Source organism: Somniosus microcephalus, chromosome 19 (genome assembly GCF_052327205.1).
Source record: "Somniosus microcephalus isolate GS21.2 chromosome 19, FLI_Smic_1.0, whole genome shotgun sequence".
Taxonomy (NCBI): domain Eukaryota; kingdom Metazoa; phylum Chordata; class Chondrichthyes; order Squaliformes; family Somniosidae; genus Somniosus; species Somniosus microcephalus.
This window is the reverse complement of record NC_141005.1, coordinates 82,083,521-82,104,057: the sequence shown is the minus strand read 5'-3', so window position 1 is coordinate 82,104,057 and position 20,537 is coordinate 82,083,521. Positions and strand designations below refer to the sequence as shown.

The window sequence follows — 20,537 nt, the reverse complement described above, 5'->3', positions numbered from 1 at the left end:
ACGAGGTGGTTGTCCCTTTTTCCTGTGCGGGCTCCAGCTGTCTGTACAGGTCTCGAGCAGTGCTTCCATCAGCAGTAACGCTGTCTTCTTCCTCTGGTAGTTCAGACCCGGCAACAGAGAGGTGACGGTCAGCTCCAGCAGCCACTGCACAGCAAATCAGCACCATTCCCAGATTGTCCACAGCTGGATCCCTGGCTTCAGTGTGACCTGGGTCCCCACTCTGGGCCCCTGAAACGGGGCAAGTAACGGGGCATCTACTGCACGGGCAATCTCGGCACATCAGCATTCTCAGCCGGATTCTGAGGTTCAGGTCAGGGATATCTCGTAATGGAAGGAGTAGGGATGAGTGTACAGGAGGGAGGGGGGCAGTGTGATAATGATGGGGTACAGGGGGTGATAATGATGGGGTACAGGGGGTGATAATGATGGGGTACAGGGGGTGATAATGATGGGGTACAGGGGGTGATAATGATGGGGTACAGGGGGTGATAATGATGGGGTACAGGGGGTGATAATGATGGGGTACAGGGGGTGATAATGATGGGGTACAGGGGGTGATAGTGATGGGGTACAGGGGGTGATAATGATGGGGTACAGGGGGTGATAGTGATGGGGTACAGGGGGTGATAGTGATGGGGTACAGGGGGTGATAATGATGGGGTACAGGGGGTGATAGTGATGGGGTACAGGGGGTGATAATGATGGGGTACAGGGGGTGATAATGATGGGGTACAGGGGGTGATAATGATGGGGTACAGGGGGTGATAATGATGGGGTACAGGGGGTGATAATGATGGGGTACAGGGGTGATAGTGATGGGGTACAGGGGGTGATAATGATGGGGTACAGGGGGTGATAATGATGGGGTACAGGGGGTGATAATGATGGGGTACAGGGGGTGATAATGATGGGGTACAGGGGGTGATAATGATGGGGTACAGGGGGTGATAGTGATGGGGTACAGGGGGTGATAGTGATGGGGTACAGGGGGTGATAATGATGGGGTACAGGGGGTGATAGTGATGGGGTACAGGGGGTGATAGTGATGGGGTACAGGGGGTGATAGTGATGGGGTACAGGGGGTGATAATGATGGGGTACAGGGGGTGATAATGATGGGGTACAGGGGGTGATAATGATGGGGTACAGGGGGTGATAATGATGGGGTACAGGGGGTGATAATGATGGGGTGATAATGATGGGGTACAGGGGGTGATAATGATGGGGTACAGGGGGTGATGATGGGGTACAGGGGGTGATAATGATGGGGTTCAGGGGGTGATAGTGATGGGGTACAGGGGGTGATAATGATGGGGTACAGGGGGTGATAGTGATGGGGTACAGGGGGTGATAATGATGGGGTACAGGGGTGATAATGATGGGGTACAGGGGGTGATAATGATGGGGTACAGGGGGTGATAATGATGGGGTACAGGGGGTGATAGTGATGGGGTACAGGGGGTGATAGTGATGGGGTACAGGGGGTGATAATGATGGGGTACAGGGGGTGATAGTGATGGGGTACAGGGGGTGATAATGATGGGGTACAGGGGGTGATAGTGATGGGGTACAGGGGGTGATAGTGATGGGGTACAGGGGGTGATAGTGATGGGGTACAGGGGGTGATAGTGATGGGGTACAGGGGGTGATAGTGATGGGGTACAGGGGGTGATAGTGATGGGGTACAGGGGGTGATAATGATGGGGTACAGGGGGTGATAATGATGGGGTACAGGGGGTGATAATGATGGGGTACAGGGGGTGATAATGATGGGGTACAGGGGGTGATAATGATGGGGTACAGGGGGTGATAGTGATGGGGTACAGGGGGTGATAATGATGGGGTACAGGGGGTGATAGTGATGGGGTTCAGGGGGTGATAATGATGGGGTACAGGGGGTGATAATGATGGGGTACAGGGGGTGATAGTGATGGGGTACAGGTGGTGATAGTGATGGGGTACAGGGGGTGATAATGATGGGGTACAGGGGGTGATAGTGATGGGGTACAGGGGGTGATAATGATGGGGTACAGGGGGTGATAATGATGGGGTACAGGGGGTGATAGTGATGGGGTTCAGGGGGTGATAATGATGGGGTACAGGGGGTGATAATGATGGGGTACAGGGGGTGATAGTGATGGGGTACAGGGGGTGATAGTGATGGGGTACAGGGGGTGATAATGATGGGGTACAGGGGGTGATAGTGATGGGGTACAGGGGGTGATAATGATGGGGTACAGGGGGTGATAATGATGGGGTACAGGGGGTGATAATGATGGGGTACAGGGTGATAATGATGGGGTACAGGGGGTGATAGTGATGGGGTACAGGGGGTGATAATGATGGGGTACAGGGGGTGATAATGATGGGGTACAGGGGGTGATAATGATGGGGTACAGGGGGTGATAGTGATGGGGTACAGGGGGTGATAATGATGGGGTACAGGGGGTGATAATGATGGGGTACAGGGGGTGATAATGATGGGGTACAGGGGGTGATAATGATGGGGTTCAGGGGGTGATAGTGATGGGGTACAGGGGGTGATAATGATGGGGTACAGGGGGTGATAGTGATGGGGTACAGGGGGTGATAATGATGGGGTACAGGGGGTGATAATGATGGGGTACAGGGGGTGATAATGATGGGGTACAGGGGGTGATAGTGATGGGGTACAGGGGGTGATAGTGATGGGGTACAGGGGGTGATAATGATGGGGTACAGGGGGTGATAGTGATGGGGTACAGGGGGTGATAATGATGGGGTACAGGGGGTGATAATGATGGGGTACAGGGGGTGATAGTGATGGGGTACAGGGGGTGATAATGATGGGGTACAGGGGGTGATAATGATGGGGTACAGGGGGTGATAATGATGGGGTACAGGGGGTGATAATGATGGGGTACAGGGGGTGATAATGATGGGGTACAGGGGGTGATAGTGATGGGGTACAGGGGTGTTAATGATGGGGTACAGGGGGTGATAGTGATGGGGTACAGGGGGTGATAATGATGGGGTACAGGGGGTGATAATGATGGGGTACAGGGGGTGATAGTGATGGGGTGCAGGGGGTGATAGTGATGGGGGGTGGGTTATGTACCCGGGTCCATCTGATAATGATGGTAAGATTTGCTCCGTAAATATAACAGAAGAATGTTGGATTCTCAGAGAATGTCTTTTTCCTCCCTCCTGACTCTGGTGTGGGTAGAATTTGATGGGCACCACCAACCAGCCAATCTGCAGGTGGGTCTGGGATCTGGACAGAGTGTCAGCAGCCTACTTGAGCACGGTGGGTGTGACAATTGAAACGATCCTGCCCTCATCTGGTGTGGCAGCAGGGGTCGCTGAAACAATAAGCTGGAAATTTGAATGAAGGACAGAAAGTCCTGGGAATACTCAGCAGGTGAGGCAGCATCTATGGAGAATGGAGAAGGATCAGCTTAGAATTTCAGGTCGATGAGCCTTCAAACCCGGACCTGAAACATTAACCTTATCCTTCTCTCTCCACAGATGCTGCCTGAGCTGCTAAGTGTACCCAGCATTGTCTGTTCTGAGCAGCCAACCGCCTGGATGCCCACTGACTGACATCAGCTAACAGAACAAACCAGGACCCTGGGCATGGGGCCCTCAGCCACGTGCTGGGCAGGAGATATACCATATGTGGCAGCAGGGAAACAACGTCAAGAGACCCCAATCAGATTCTCCGTGCAGACCTGCATTCAGAAGTCCCCAGACTGCAAGACCCAACTCCTTCTGAAGAGTAAGATCCATGCTGACAATGAGCAACAGTGACTGCATGCGACTCACCAACTCCCTGTAACACAATGGCCTCTGGTCCTGGGACACCTTCACCTCCCTTCTTATTGTTGTGTGGCCTTCTCCTCTGTGTACGGAGGTGGAGCAGACAGCTGTCTCTGATCCTCACCAGGGCCTTCTTCACACTGGCCTGAAGGAAGTGTCTGAACGAAGAGGAATCGCAGTTCAAGTTGAGAGGCAGGAACTCCCTCAGCAGACTCAGGGCCCTCGGGCTCAATGCTTGGTTGGTCTTGGGGCTGATGCAAAGCAGTGCGAGAGCCCGGAGGCGGACACGTTCATCCAGGCAGTGTAGGTAGGCCCTCAGCTTACTCACTGTGTCGGCGTCCATGGACAGGGACCCAGAAGTGGCCTGCTGAATGCTCAACAGCGTGGTCCAGCCAAGCTGATGCCCAGGGCAGCCACCATCAAACGCCTTGGACAGTACGTGGAAGGATGCTGGGAGGATCCTCAGTGTCCATACTAGGAGGTAATTGGCTGTGTTCTGCTGAAGCAACGGGAGGTCGGAGGTTAACGCCTCGACCAGTATCTCAGCCATATCTGGGCCCAACTCTCTGTGAGCTCCCATTCAGACTGGGCTCCCTGGGTCGAGGTGCACTCCAGCCTGTGCTGCCGCAGTATTGTCCTGTAGAGGCCCGAGGCCGCAGAGGACAGGTGGTTCGTCGAAAGGCAGTTCAACAGATGTTTGGGAAGATCCTCATAATTGTCCAACACCTGGGGGCAAGACTGTTTGTGAGGAAAAGCTCCGGACAGAACCAGCGGCTGCGAGATCCAAGTCCCACTTCCCCTTTCCAGCAGGGGAGGGAGGAACAATGATCGGGGACAGACAGGAACCCCGGCTTTAACGGGGGGTGGGGGGGACACAATGATCGGGGACGGACAGGAACCCCGGCTTTAACGGGGGGGTGGGGGGGGGACACAATGATCGGGACGGACAGGAACCCCGGCTCTAACGGGGGTGGGGGGGAGACAATGATCGGGGACGGGAACCCCAGCTCTAACGGGGGGGGGGACAATGATCGGGGACGGGAACCCCGGCTCTAACGGTGGCAGGGGGGGGGGTGGGGGGAGACAATGATCGGGGACGGAACCCCGGCTCTAACGGTGGCGGGGGGGGGGGGTGGGGGGAGACAATGATCGGGGACGGGAACCCCGGCTCTAACGGGGGGGGGGGGGGGAGACAATGATCGGGGACGGGAACCCCGGCACTAACGGTGGCGGGGGGGGGGGTGGGGGGAGACAATGATCGGAGACGGGAACCCCGGCTCTAACGGGGGGGGGGGGGCCGACAATGATCGGGGACGGGAACCCCGGCTCTAAGACAATGATCGGGGACGGGAACCCCGGCTCTAACGGTGGCGGGGGGGTGGGTGGGGGGAGACAATGATCGGGGACGGGAACCCCGGCTCTAACGGTGGCGGGGGGGGGGGTGGGGGGAGACAATGATCGGGGACGGGAACCCGGCTCTAACAGGGGGGGGGGAGACAATGGTCGGGGATGGGAACCCCGCTCTAACGGTGGCGGGGGGGAGACAATGATCGGAGACGGGAACCCCGGCTCTAACGGGGGGGGGGGCCGACAATGATCGGGGACGGGAACCCCGGCTCTAACGGTGGCGGGGGGGGGGGGGTGGGGGGAGACAATGATCGGGGACGGGAACCCCGGCTCTAACGGTGGCGGGGGGGGGGTGGGGGGAGACAATGATCGGGGACGGGAACCCCGGCTCTAACGGTGGCGGGGGGGGGGGTGGGGGGAGACAATGATCGGGGACGGGAACCCCGGCTCTAACGGGGGGGGGGGGGGGGAGACAATGATCGGGGACGGGAACCCCGGCTCTAACGGTGGCGGGGGGGGGGGTGGGGGGAGACAATGATCGGAGACGGGAACCCCGGCTCTAACGGGGGGGGGGGGGGCCGACAATGATCGGGGACGGGAACCCCGGCTCTAATGTGGCGGGGGGGGGGGGACAATGATCGGGGACGGGAACCCCGGCTCTAACGGGGGGGGGGGGGGGGGGGGACAATGATCAGGGACGGGGAACCCCGGCTCTAACGGGGGGGGGGGGGCGGACAATGATCTAAAACAAAATCAATTACAATGGCACAAAGACAGAACTGGCTAAAGTGGACTGGAAAAATAAAGTAAAGGGTGAGACAGTTGAAATGCAGCGATGGACATTTAAGGAGATACAGGAATCCCTCCCCAACCGCGGGGGATACGCCCCCGAAAACCCCCGTGGTTAGTAAAACCGCGGTTGGCAAATTCAGTATAAATGTGTATAATCACAATAAAAAAATATAAAAATCATGTTATTTACCTTATTCCTAAATTAAAAACCGCGGATACCGCGAATTTCACTGCCGCGGTTTGCAAAAATTAACGCAGAGTGGAAACCGCGTATACGTGAAATCCGCGAATGGCAAAACCGCGGTTCGGGCGGGATTCCTGTATCTCATAACTCTCAACAAAAATATATTCCAGTGAGAAAGAAAGATTTTAAGAGAAGGATGAACCATCCGTGGCTAACTGAGGAAGTAAAGGATGGTATCAAATTGAAAACAAAGGCTTACAATGTTGCAAAATGCCCTGGACCCGATGGCCTGCATCCCAGGGTCTTAAAAGAAGTGGCTGCAGAGATAGTGGATGCATTGGTGGCAATCTACCAAAATTCCTGGACTCTGGAGCGGTCCCAGCGGATTGGAAAACTGCAAATGTACACCCCTAGTCAAGAAAGCAGGAAACTATCGACCAGTTAGCCTAACATCTGTCATTGGGAAAATGCTGGAGCCCATCATTAAGGAAGCAGTAGCAGGACATTTGGAAAATCATAATGCAGTCAAGCAGAGTCAGCATGGTTTTATGAAAGGGAAATCATGTTTAACAAATTTGCTGGAGTTCTTTTGAGGAGGTAACGAGCAGGGTGGCTAAGGGTGAGCCAGTGGATGTGGTGGATTTGGATTTCTAGAAGGCATTCGATAAGGTGCCACATAAAAGGTTATTGCATAAGATAAGAGCTCACGGGGCTGGGGGTAATATATTAGCATGGATAGAGAATTGGCTAACTAACAGAAAACAGAGAGTCGGATAAATGGGTCATTTTCCGGTTGGCAAACGATAACTAGTGGGGTGCCACAGGGATCGGTGCTGGGGCCTCAACTATTTACAATCTACATTAATGACTTGGATGAAGGGACCGAGTGCAATGTAGCCAAGTTTGCGGATGATACAAAGATGGGTGGGAAAGCAAGTTGTGCAGAGGACTCAAAGAATCTGCAAAGGGATATAGACAGGCTAAGTGAGTGGGCAAACATTTGGCAGATGGAGTATAATGTGGGAAGGTGCGAGGTTATCCACTTTGGCAGGAAAAATAAAAAAGCAAACTATTATTTAAATGGCGAGAGATTACAAAATGCTACAGTTCAGAGGGACCTGGGGGTCCTTGTGCACGAAACACAAAAAGTTAGCATGCAGGTACAGCAAGTAATCAAAAAGGCAAATGGAACGTTGGCCTTTATTGCAAGGGGGTTGGAGTATAAAAGCAGGGAAGTCCTGCTACAACTGTACAGGGTGTTGGTGAGACCACACCTGGAGTACTGCGTACAGTTTTGGTCTCCTTATTTAAGGAAGGATATACTTGCATTGGAGGCAGTTCAGAGACGATTCACTAGGCTAATTCCAGAGATGATGGGGTTGACTTATGAGGGCAGCACGGTGGCATAGTGGTTAGCACTGTTGCCTCACAGCGCCAGGGACCCGGGTTCAAATCCGGCCTCGGGTGACTGTCTGTGTGGAGTTTGCACATTCTCCCCGTGTTTGCGTGGGTTTCCTCCGGGTGCTCCGGTTTCCTCCCACAGTCCAAAGATGTGCGGGTTAGGTTGATAGGGTCAATTTATCATAGCCATAGTGTTAGGGGGATTAAATACGTGGGGTTACGGGGATAGGGTGGGATATGTGTTGGTGTAGGGGTTACGGGGATCAGGTGGGATATGTGTTGGTGCAGGCTCGATGGGCCGAAATGGCCTCTATCTGCACTGTGGGGTTTCTGTGGGGTTTCTGTGAAAGGTTGAGCAGGCTGGGCCTATATTCACTGGAATTTAGAAGAATGAGAGGGGATCTTATTGAAACATAAGATACAGAGGGGGCTCAACAAGGTAGATGCAGAGAGGATGTTTCCCCTTGTGGGGAAATCCAGAACGCGGGGGCACAGTTTTAGAATAAAGGGTCGCCCTTTTAGAACTGAGATGAGGAGGAATTTCTTCTCTCAGAGGGTCGTAAATCTGTGGAATTCTCTGCCCCAGAGAGCCCTGGAGGCTGGGTCATTAAATACATTTAAGGCGGAGATAGACAGATTTTTACAAGATAAGGGAGTGAAGGGTTATGGGGAGCGGGCAGGGAAGTGGCTTTGAGCCCAAGATGATCTTATTGAATGGCGGAGCAGGCTCGAGGGGCCAAGTGGCCTATTCCTGCTCCCATTTCTTATGTTATGATCCGGGACAGGAGATGCCCAGCTCCAACGGGGAGGAAAACGATGGTCATGGCCTGTGGCGGGGGGGGGGCTGGGAGTGGCGCGGAGAGAACCCCTGCTCTAATGGGGGGCACTCAGGCCCACTGTAACTCCCATAAGCAGCAACCTCATGGCCCAGGAAATCCATGGGCTGGAATCTCGGCCCCTAAGTACGGACCGTCACCCAGGGATGGGGGGGAGGGAGGGGGGGCGGTGCAGCACCCAGAGCCCCCTAAACATTTGTGAACATTCTCCTCTCCTGTGCTCCCCCACCCTGCCCCACCCGCCCCACCATGGGGCCCAATGCCCCTTCAGGATGCCGGTGTCCCTCGTCTCACCAGGTGTACCGGTCTCCAACCTTACTGCGCCACCCGCTAAGCTCACCCCGTGTATGGGTGGGCAGCAGCTCCACCCTGAAGGCTAAGCATCACCACAGGCTAGGACCCAGCCTGACAACGAGGTGGTTGCGGGGGGGTGGGGAGGGGGTGCCGGCAGGGGATCCGGAGGGTAAACGAATGGTGGGCCGATGCAGGGTGACGCTGGGGCAAGAGTACTTTCCACCGGATCAGGAGCAGCAAGTCCGCCCAGCCCGGGAGCAAGGGCTCTAACTGCAGCACCTAGACTGCAGCAAACCCGGCACAGAGCAGGCACCGAATCTGGGCCCCTCCCACTGTGTGGGGCTCAGTACCAGACCTGGGGGTGGAGCCAGGATGTGCGGCTGGGCTAATTATGGCTTTCACCTGCTGAGTGTTGAGGGGCCCCTGTAGCTAGTCTTCACAGCAGGAGAAAAGGGTCCAGTGATGAGCAATCTCACTGGGGGGGGGGGCGGAGACTCCTGTAGTCAGAGAGCTCCCGGACCAGTGCCATTTGAACAACTGCAACGCTTACGAGGTGTCGGTTTATAGCGAGCCGTCAGTTCAGAGCCATTACACTCCGATTGGAAATGTTTCACAACACTGTATAAAAGCACGAGTGAGCAAGCGACCAGACACAAACCTTCTTTGCTCCAAAGCAGGAGACGAGAGAGGAGAGCAGGAAATACTTGGCTTTCACCTGCCAAGGGAGGGCTCTGAGGCGATGGAAGATGGAGGAGTAGAAGGGCAGTTGAGGGTCCTCGAAGTGGCTGCACTCCAGTCTGTAAATGTCCAACAGCAGGCGGAAGGAACAGTTAACAGACTCCAGCACACCCTCCACCTGCCGGGAACAATCACATCACAAGGCATCACTCACACATCCCCTACACACACAACAAAACCCTCAGCAACACTCCGAAGACCCTGCACGGCACAGTGTGTGCTCAAACATCACGAGCTACCCCAAAGCTCCTACATAGATACATAGATACATAGAAGATAGGAGCAGGAGTAGGCCATTCGGCCCTTCGTGCCTGCTCCGCCATTTAATGAGATCATGGCTGATCCTTTAATTCAGTATCCCGTCCCCGCCTTCTCTCCGTAACCCTTAACCCCTTTTGCCCGTAGAAATATATCTAATTCCCTCTTAAATATATTTAATGAGCTGGCATACACTGCCCTCTGTGGCAATGAGTTCCACAGGTTCACCACTCTCTGAGTGAAGAAATTCCCCCTCATCTCTGTCCTAAATGGTTTAGCCCTTATCCTTAAATTATGTCCTCTAGTTCTGTTCTCACCCGCCAAGGGAAACATTCCTTCTGCATCCAGTCTGTCTAGACCTGTCAGAATTTTATACACTTCTATGAGGTCCCCTCTCAATCTTCTAAACTCCAGTGTGTACATCCCTAAACTACATAGTCTCTCCTCATAGGTCATTCCCGCCATTCCTGGTATCAGCCTGGTGAATCGCCGCTGCACCCCCTCCATGGCAAGAACATCCTTCCTCAGATGAGGCGACCAAAACTGTACACAGTACTCGAGGTGTGGTCTCACCAGTGCCCTGTACAGCTGCAGCAAGGTATCCCTGTTCCTGTATTCTAACCCTTTTGCTATGAAGGCCAGCATACCGTTTGCCTTCTTGACCGCCTGTTGCACCTGCATGCTCGCCTTCAGTGACTGGTGTACAAGAACACCCAGGTCTCTCTGTACTTCCCCCTCTCCCAATCTATTGCCATTTAAATAATAATTTGCCCTCCCGTTCCTGCACCCAAGGTGGATAACTTCGCACTTGTCCACATTATAGTGCATCTGCCATTTATCCGCCCAATCGCCCAGTCTGTCCAAATCGCTCTGGAGCTTCCTGGTCTCTTCCTCTGAGCCCACCCCCCCTCCTAGTTTAGTGTCGTCTGCAAATGACTCAGGAGATGGCTCAGCTCATCCTGCGCAACAGTAAGGGACCAACAACTTGCCTACGTACCTCCAGACTACACTGACCCATCAAACTCTCCCAGGGCAGGTACAGCATGGGTTAGATACAGAGTAAAGCTCCCTCTGCACTGACCCATCAAACACTCCCAGGGCAGGTACAGCACGGGTTAGATACAGAGTAAAGTTCCCTCTATACTGTCCCATCAAACACTCCCAGGACAGATACAGCACAGGTTACATACAGAGGAAAGCTCCCTCTACACTGTCCCATCAAACACTCCCAGGACAGTTGCAGCATAGGTTAGATACAGAGTAAAGTTCCCATCAAACACTCCCAGGGCAGGTACATCATGGGTTAGATACACAGTAAAGCTCCCTCTACACTGTCCCAACAAACACTCCCAGGACAGGTACGGCATGTGTTAGATACAGAGCAAAGCTCCCTCTATACTGTCCCATCAAACACTCCCAGGATAGGTACAACACGGTTTAGATACAGAGTAAATCTCCCTCTACACTGTCCCATCAAACACTCCGAGGGCAGGGACAGCACGGTTTAGATACAGAGTAAAGCTCCCTCTACACTGTCCCATCAAACACTCCCAGGGCAGATACAGAATGGGGTTCGATACAGTCTAAAGCTCCCTCTACACTGTACCATCAAACACTCCCAGGACAGGTATGGCATGTATTAGATACAGAGTAAAGCTCCCTCTATAGTGTCCCATCAAACACTCCCAGGATAGGTACAAAACGGTTTAGATACAGAGTAAATCTCCCTCTACACTGTCCCATCAAACACTCCCAGGGCAGATATTGCACAGGTTAGATACAGAGCAAAGCTCCCTCTACACTGTCCCATCAAACACTCCTGGGGCAGCTACATCATGTGTTAGATACAGAGTAAAGCTCCCTCTATACTGTCCTATCAAACACTCCCAGGACAGGTACAGTATGGGTTAGATACAGAGTAATGCTCCCTCGACATTGTCCCATCAAACACTCCCAGGGCAGCTACAGCACGCGTTAGATACAGACTAAAGCTCCCTCTGTACTGCTCCATCAAACACTCCCAGGACAGGTACAGCACAGGTTGGATAGAGTAAAGCTCCCTCTACACTGTCCCATCAAACACTCCCGGGGCAGGTACATCATGGGTTAGATACAGAGTAAAGCTCCCTCTATACTGTCCCATCAAACACTCCCAGGGCAGGTACAGCACGGGTTAGATACAGAGTAAAGCTCCCTCTGCACTGTCCCATCAAACACTCCTAGGGCAGGTACAGCACGGGCTAGATACAGAGTAAAGCTCCCTCTATACTGTCCCATCAAACACTCCCAGGGCAGGTACAGCACGGGTTAGATACAGAGTAAAGCTCCCTCTGCACTGTCCCATCAAACACTCCTAGGACAGGTACAGCACAGGTTAGATAAAGAGTAAAGCTCCCTCTACACTGTCCCATCAAACACTCCCAGGGCAGGTGCAGCATGGGCTAGATACAGAGTAACATAGGAAAATTAGGAACAGGAGGAGGCCATTAAGCCCCTCGAGCCTGCTCTGCCATTCAGTTCGATCACGGCTGATCTGTACCTCAACTCCATTTACCCGCATTAGTTCCATGTCCCTTAATATTCTTACCTAACAAGAACTCCTGAACGGCCAAGCTCTAATATTAGGATTCCAGGAAACTTTGGTTTATCCGGAGGTTGTATGTCCGGAATACTCGACCTAACGGCAAAAATCAGGAGCCGTTTTCTATAAGTTTTTTTAGATCTCGTTCTTTTTTTTTCCCCAGTCAGGCACTGCAAGGTCTGTAGCTATAGCAACAGCTTCAGCTAGAGACGCTTGCAGCTGCAGCCGACTCTTTAGAAGCTGTTGCTAAGCAACAGTGTTTGTTGTCAGATACGGAGATGAAAACCTCTGTATGCTTCAACATTAACTTTGTATGTCCGGCAGTTTTGATAGATTGGCAACACGCCGGTCCCGTCGGTGCTGGATATCACAAAGTTTCCTGTATTTGGCCATGAAAGGTGCTATATAAATGCAAGTTCTTTCTTTCTTTGTATGTGACTCCAGTCCCACACCAATGTGCCATAACAAGCCACTCAGTTGTATCAAAACTGGGACAAAGACTAACAAGCAGCACTGCGGGAGCACCTTCAGCACATGGACTGCAGCGGTTCAAGAAGGCGGCCCATCACCACCTTCTCGAGGGCAGCTAGGGCTGGGCAATAAATGCTGGCCTGGCCAGTGACGCCCACATCCCAGGAATTAACTTTAGAAAAAGGCTGCAAATCTCTTTTCACGCAGGACTGTCACAGGCATCAGATGGAGGAGACTTGAATCACTGGATTTGAAATCAGGTCCCAAAGTTGAGTACACGAGCAGTCAGTCCGTATCGGCCTGACACCGCGTCCGTTGGTGCTGGGATTCCTCCACCTTACATTAGGGCAGCTCCAGCTCCATCAGATAGTATGTGCCCCACTCACTGCACTCCCGATCCATTCCCCTCCCCTCTGCGTCCCCTCTCCATCCCTCCCTGTCCCCTCCTTGTCGACTCCCTTCACCGTCCCACAGGTTTACTCACGGGGCTCTCGGTCCGGTTCCACATCAGCTCCAATAACTGGGCAGTGAAAGTCGAGTGTTGGTCCAGCAGCCTGCCACCACGCAGCCTCCAGATCTTGGCAATATTCTCCTTCGTGAACTTCAGGCAGAGAGACAGCACTGAAATCAAGCAGAACACCGTCACGCCCCGTCCGTCACTCTCACGCTCAGTCACCTTCGCCCCGTCAGCGTCACACCCCGTCACCCGATCTCCACGTCACCGTCACACTCCGTCATCCCTGTCACACCATCTCCATGTCACCATCACACCCCGTCACCCCATCTCCACGTCACCGTCACACCCCGTCACCCCATCTCCACGTCACCGTCACACGTCACCGTCACACCCCGTCACCCCATCTCCACGTCACCGTCACACGTCACCGTCACACGTCACCGTCACACCCCGTCACCCCATCTCCACGTCACCGTCACACGTCACCGTCACACCCCGTCACCCCATCTCCACGTCATGCCCCGTCACAGTCACGCCCCGTCACACCATCTCCACGTCACCGTCACACCCCGTCACCCCATCACAACGTCACCGTCACGCTCCGTCACCATCATGGTCACACCCCGTCACCCGTCACACCATCTCCACGTCATCATCATGTCACTGTTACAGGGAGCACTGTACAGGGGAGAGGCACGGGAAGCAGGCAGTGGGGAGGCACGGGGAGGGTGCAGTTGAGGGGAGAGGGCATTGGGGATCACAGGGAACATTGTACATGGGGGTGGGCGGTGAGTAGACGTGAGTGGCATGAAGTGCGCTATACTGAGGCTCAGAAGTTTACCTTGAAAGGCACGAGATTGAATCTGGTTTGTTTCTTCCCCACAGTAAGTGGATATAACGGGAAAGAGCAGGTCCAGCAAGACACAGGCCTGGGGAAAAAGAAATACTCATCATAGATTCAATTACAGAGCGGCACGGGGAAATAACACCGTGACACAGAGAGACAACACCTGCTCTGGGAGTGTTTGATGGGACAGTGTAGAGGGAGCTTTACTCTGTATCTAACCCGTGCTGTACCTGCCCTGGGAGTGTTTGATGGGACAGTGTAGAGGGAGCTTTACTCAGTATCTAACCCTGTGCTGTACCTGCCCTGGGAGTGTTTGATGGGACAGTGTAGAGGGAGCTTTACTCTGTATCTAACCCGTGCTGTACCTGTCCTGGGAGTGTTTGATGGGACAGTGTAGAGGGAGCTTTACTCTGTATCTAACCCGTGCTGTACCTGTCCTGGGAGTGTTCGATGGGACAGTGTAGAGGGAGTTTTACTCTGTATCTAACCCGTGCTGTACCAGCCCTGGGAGTGTTTGATGGGACAGTATAGAGGGAGCTTTACTCTGTATCTTTCCCACGCTGTACCTGCTCTGGGAGTGTTTGATGGGACAGTGTAGAGGGAGCTTTACTCTGTATCTAACCCGTGCTGTACCTGCCCTGGGAGTGTTTGATGGGACAGTGTAGAGGGAGCTTTACTCTGTATCTTTCCCACGCTGTACCTGCCCTGGGAGTGTTTGATGGGACAGTGTAGAAGGAGCTTTACTCTGTATCTATCCCGTGCTGTACCTGCCCTGGGAGTGTTTGATGGGACAGTGTAGAGGGAGCTTTACTCTGTATCTAACCCGTGCTGTACCTGCCCTGGGGGTGTTTGATGGGACAGTGTAGAGGGAGCTTTACTCTGTATCTAACCTGTGATGTACCTGCCCTGGGAGTGTTTGATGGGACAGTGTAGAGGGAGCTTTACTCTGTATCTAACCCGTGCTGTAGCTGCTCTGGGAGTGTTTGATGGGACAGTGTAGAGGGAGCTTTACTCTGTATCTAACCCTGTGCTGTACCTGCCCTGGGAGTGTTTGATGGGACAGTGTAGAGAGAGCTTTACTCTGTATCTAACCCGTGCTGTAGCTGCCCTGGGAGTGTTTGATGGGACAGTGTAGAGGGAGCTTTACTCTGTATCTAACCCGTGCTGTAGCTGCCCTGGGAGTGTTTGATGGGACAGTGTAGAGGGAGCTTTACTCTGTATCTAACCCGTGCTGTACCTGCCCTGGGAGTGTTTGATGGGACAGTGTAGAGGGAGCTTTACTCTGTATCTAACCCTGTGCTGTACCTGCCCTGGGAGTGTTTGATGGGACAGTGTAGAGGGAGCTTTACTCTGTATCTAACCCGTGCTGTAGCTGCTCTGGGAGTGTTTGATGGGACAGTGTAGAGGGAGCTTTACTCTGTATCTAACCCTGTGCTGTACCTGCCCTGGGAGTGTTTGATGGGACAGTGTAGAGAGAGCTTTACTCTGTATCTAACCCGTGCTGTAGCTGCCCTGGGAGTGTTTGATGGGACAGTGTAGAGGGAGCTTTACTCTGTATCTAACCCGTGCTGTAGCTGCCCTGGGAGTGTTTGATGGGACAGTGTAGAGGGAGCTTTACTCTGTATCTAACCCGTGCTGTACCTGCCCTGGGAGTGTTTGATGGGACAGTGTAGAGGGAGCTTTACTCTGTATCTAACCCTGTGCTGTACCTGCCCTGGGAGTGTTTGATGGGACAGTGTAGAGAGAGCTTTACTCTGTATCTAACCCGTGCTGTAGCTGCCCTGGGAGTGTTTGATGGGACAGTGTAGAGGGAGCTTTACTCTGTATCTAACCCCCCGTCACGTCCACGGTAATTATGTGCACATTTGCTTTGCATTTGTAGTGTTTTTGTGCAACTGTTAAAATATCGGCTGCTAAAAGGTTTGCCTCGCTACGCTGCGCAACCTACATTTTCCAGCCTGGCTACTTTGCTGTGCTCCCAACCTGTGTGTCCCCGGATTCGGTTTAGAAAATATGGTCACCCTAGCTAGGTATGGTGGGATTTGAACTGACATCTTAGCTTATCGGTCCAGGCCTCGGGATTACTCGACCAGTAACATAAGCATGGTGCGGCCGTACACACATGGTTTGTTGTAAGTACAGGGGGGTACTGCTGTTAAGTGTATGTTTAATTCCTGGAAGCTTAATAAATGTGTGACATCAGGCATTCAATATTGTGAATCCTCTTGATTTGAGGAGTAATTTCAAAGTAAGACGACACACGATTACTCCTCCTCCTCTATCATAACCATGGCTGAAATGAGCGAATGTGGAATCTGCAGCAGTCTCTGTACTTTACCTCACTGTGGAAGCCTGGCAGTCGACACACCAGCAGCTCCTCTTTACTGCAGGTCACCAGGCCCCGACACACCAGCAAGCTCCCCAATCCATCGCTCGCCATCGCTGGCACTGTGACTGTCAGCTCTCCCACGGTCATGTCTTCAACCTCTAGGGCAGCACAGAAAGAGAGCAGATTACAGCCGAGCGCCGGGAACTAGGAGTAACGGCAACCCCATCAACCCACCCCACCCCATCAACCCCCCACCCCATCAAAAGCCCCCCCACCCCATCAAACCCCCCCCACCCCATCAACTCCCCACCCCATCAACTCCCCACCCCATCAACGCCCCACCCCATCAAACCCCCCCACCCCATCAACGCCCCACCCCATCAACTCCCCACCCCATCAAACCCCCCCCACCACATCAAACCCCCCCCACCCCATCAAACCCCCCCCACCCCATCAACTCCCCACCCCATCAACGCCCCACCCCATCAACTCCCCACCCCATCAACGCCCCACCCCATCAACCCCCCACCCCATCAACGCCCCACCCCATCAACTCCCCACCCCATCAAACCCCCCCACCCCATCAACTCCCCACCCCATCAACTCCCCACCCCATCAACGCCCCACCCCATCAAACCCCCCCCATCAACGCCCCACCCCATCAACTCCCCACCCCATCAACGCCCCACCCCATCAACGCCCCACCCCATCAACTCCCCACCCAATCAAACCCCCCCACCACATCAAACCCCCCCCACCCCATCAAACCCCCCCCACCCCATCAACTCCCCACCCCATCAACGCCCCACCCCATCAACGCCCCACCCCATCAACGCCCCACCCCATCAAACCCCCCCACCCCATCAAACCCCCCCCACCCCATCAAACCCCCCCACCCCATCAACTCCCCACCCCATCAACTCCCCACCCCATCAACGCCCCACCCCATCAACGCCCCACCCCATCAAACCCCCCCACCCCATCAAACCCCCCCCACCCCATCAAACCCCCCAACCCCATCAACTCCCCACCCCATCAACTCCCCACCCCATCAACTGCCCACCCCATCAACTGCCCACCCCATCAACTGCCCACCCCATCAAAACCCCCACCCCATCAAACCCTCCAACCCATCAACTCCCCACCCCATCAAAACCCCCACCCCATCAACTCCCCACCCCATCAACTCCCCACCCCATCAAACCCCCCCACCCCATCAACTCCCCACCCCATCAAACCCCCCCACCCCATCAACTCCCCACCCCATCAATGCCCCCCACCCCATCAACTCCCCACCCCATCAAACCCCCCCCACCCCATCAACTCCCCACCCCATCAAAACCCCCCCACCCCATCAACTCCCCACCCCATCAACCCCCCACCCTATCAAAACCCCCCACCCCATCAACTGCCCACCCCATCAAAACCCCTCACCCCATCAAAACCCCCCCACCCCATCAAAACCCCCCCACCCCATCAAAACCCCCCCACCCCATCAACTCCCCACCCCATCAAAACCTCCCCACCCAATCAACCCCCGCCACACCGTCAACCCGCCATCAACCCCCCACCACATCAAAGCCCCACCCCATCAACCCCCCCCTACACCATCAACACCATCCCCCCCCACAACCCTTCCTCCACACCTCGGAGACAGTGGGTCACACACTGTCCTTTCACACTCTGGGACAGTGGGTCACACACCGTCCTTTCACGCTCTGGGACAGTGGGTCACACACTGTCCTTTCACACTCTGGGACAGCGGGTCACACACTGTCCTTTCACACTCTGGGACAGTGGGGCAGACACTGTCCTTTCACACTCTGGGACAGTGGGTCACACACTGTCCTTTCACACTCTGGGACAGCGGGTCACACACTGTCCTTTCACACTCTAGGACTGCGGGTCACACACTGTCCTTTCACACTCTGGGACAGTGGGTCACACACTGTCCATTCACACTCTGGGACAGTGGGGCACACACTGTCCTTTCACACTCTGGGACAGTGGGGCACACACTGTCCTTTCACACTCTGGGACAGTGGGTCACACTCTGTCCTTTCACACTCTGGGACAGTGGGTCACACACTGTCCTTTCACACTCCGGGACAGTGGGGCACACACTGTCCTTTCACACTCTGGGACAGTGGGGCACACACTGTCCTTTCACACTCCGGGACGGTGGGTCACACGCTGTCCTTTCACACTCCGGGACAGTGGGTCACACACTGTCCTTTCACACTCTGGGACAGTGGGTCAGACGCTGTCCTTTCACACTCTGGGACAGTGGGTCACACACTGTCCTTTCACACTCTGGGACTGTGGGTCACACACTGTCCTTTCACACTCTGGGACAGTGGGTCAGACGCTGTCCTTTCACACTCTGGGACAGTGGGTCACACACTGTCCTTTCACAATCTGGGACAGTGGGTCACACACTGTCCTTTCACACTCGACTGTGGGTCACACACTGTCCTTTCACACTCTGGGACAGTGGGTCACACACTGTCCTTTCACACTCTGGGACAGTGGGTCAGACACCGTCCTTTCACACTCCGGGACAGTGGGTCACACACTGTCCTTTCACACTCCGGGACAGTGGGTCACACACTGTCCTTTCACACTCCGGCACAGTGGGTCACACACTGTCCTTTCACACTCTCCCAGTCCACAGTGAACTCACAAGCCACTTGTGTCAGGTCCCATTCCTGGAGTAAGAATGTATTCCAAATGGGAAAGGTTAATCCTGAGTCACTATCTGATGTTAAACCATAACTGTAGGACAAGAGCAGACGGCATATCCCAGACCGCTGTCAGGAAACAGAATCATAGAATCATACAGCACAGGAGTCGTCCATTCGGCCCATCGTGCCTGTGCCAGCTCTTTGAAAGAACTATCCAACTAGTCCCCCCTCCCCTGCTCTTTCCCACTAGCTCTGCAAATTTCCCTCTAAGTGACCAGGGTCTGGAATGAGTCAAGAGTAGGGGAGTGGGATCAAAAACTCAGCGTAGGAGAATTGCAGGGAAGGGTGAGCTGGATTGGTGAAACAACCTCCCTCATATGTACTTATTGTGTGACTGGTTTCACCAAACAACAAAGGCGTGAGAATCTGCAAGTGTTTCCGACCTTCCTGTGTCAGTTGTATGGCATGGAGTGCTGCCATTGCCCCGAGCTGTGGCTGGGGGGCGGTGTTGATCAGCTTCACCAGTGCTGTACCGGCCAGCAGTCGGCTATCGATGTGTGAGCTCTGCAACAACAAACACCACCAGTTAGAGCCAGTGAAAGCTCACACTGACCCCCCCCGCACACACTGACCCCCCCCACACACACTGACCCCCCCCCACACTGACCCCCCCCACACACACTGACCCCCCCCACACACAGACCCCCCCCCACACACACTGACCCCCCCCACACACACTGACCCCCCCCACACACACTGACCCCCCCCACACACACTGACCCCCCCCACACACACTGACCCCCCCACACACACTGACCCCCCCCACACACACTGACCCCCCCCACACACACTGACCCCCCCCACACACTGACCCCCTCACACTGACCCCCCCCACACACACTGACCCCCCCCACACACACTGACCCCCCCCACACACACTGACCCCCCCACACACACTGACACCCCCCACACTGACCCCCCCCACACACACTGACCCCCCCACACACACTGACCCCCCCCACACACACTGACCCCCCCACACACACTGACCCCCCCCACACACACTGACCCCACCCCACACACACACACACTGACCCCCCCCACACACACTGACCCCCCCCACACACACACACTGACCCCCCCCACACACACTGACCCCCCCCCACACACACTGACCCCCCCACACACACTGACCCCCCCCACACACACTGACCCCCCCACACACACTGACCCCCCCCACACACACTGACCCCCCCCACACACACACACTGACCCCCCCCACACACACTGACCCCCCCCACACACTGACCCCCTCACACTGACCCCCCCCACACACACTGACCCCCCCACACACACTGACCCCCCACACACACTGACCCCCCCCACACACACTGACCCCCCCACACACACTGACCCCCCCCACACACACTGACCCCCCCCACACACACTGACCCCCCCCACACACACACACACTGACCCCCCCCACACACCCACACACACACTGGACCCCCCCACACACTG

The 20,537-nt window shown here is 54.7% G+C and overlaps 1 protein-coding gene across 1 annotated transcript in view; it reads right to left on the bottom strand.

Moving 5' to 3' along the window:
* LOC147104957 (tRNA (32-2'-O)-methyltransferase regulator THADA) overlaps nt 1-20,537 on the bottom strand; it is a 194,390-nt gene that overhangs the window by 123,913 nt on the left and 49,940 nt on the right. Inside the window, 8 exon segments of the mRNA XM_085962123.1 lie at nt 3-144; nt 3,793-4,343; nt 4,346-4,523; nt 9,310-9,507; nt 13,184-13,320; nt 13,998-14,085; nt 16,342-16,490; nt 19,460-19,580. Coding sequence (XP_085818249.1) covers nt 3-144; nt 3,793-4,343; nt 4,346-4,523; nt 9,310-9,507; nt 13,184-13,320; nt 13,998-14,085; nt 16,342-16,490; nt 19,460-19,580 — 1,564 coding nt within the window.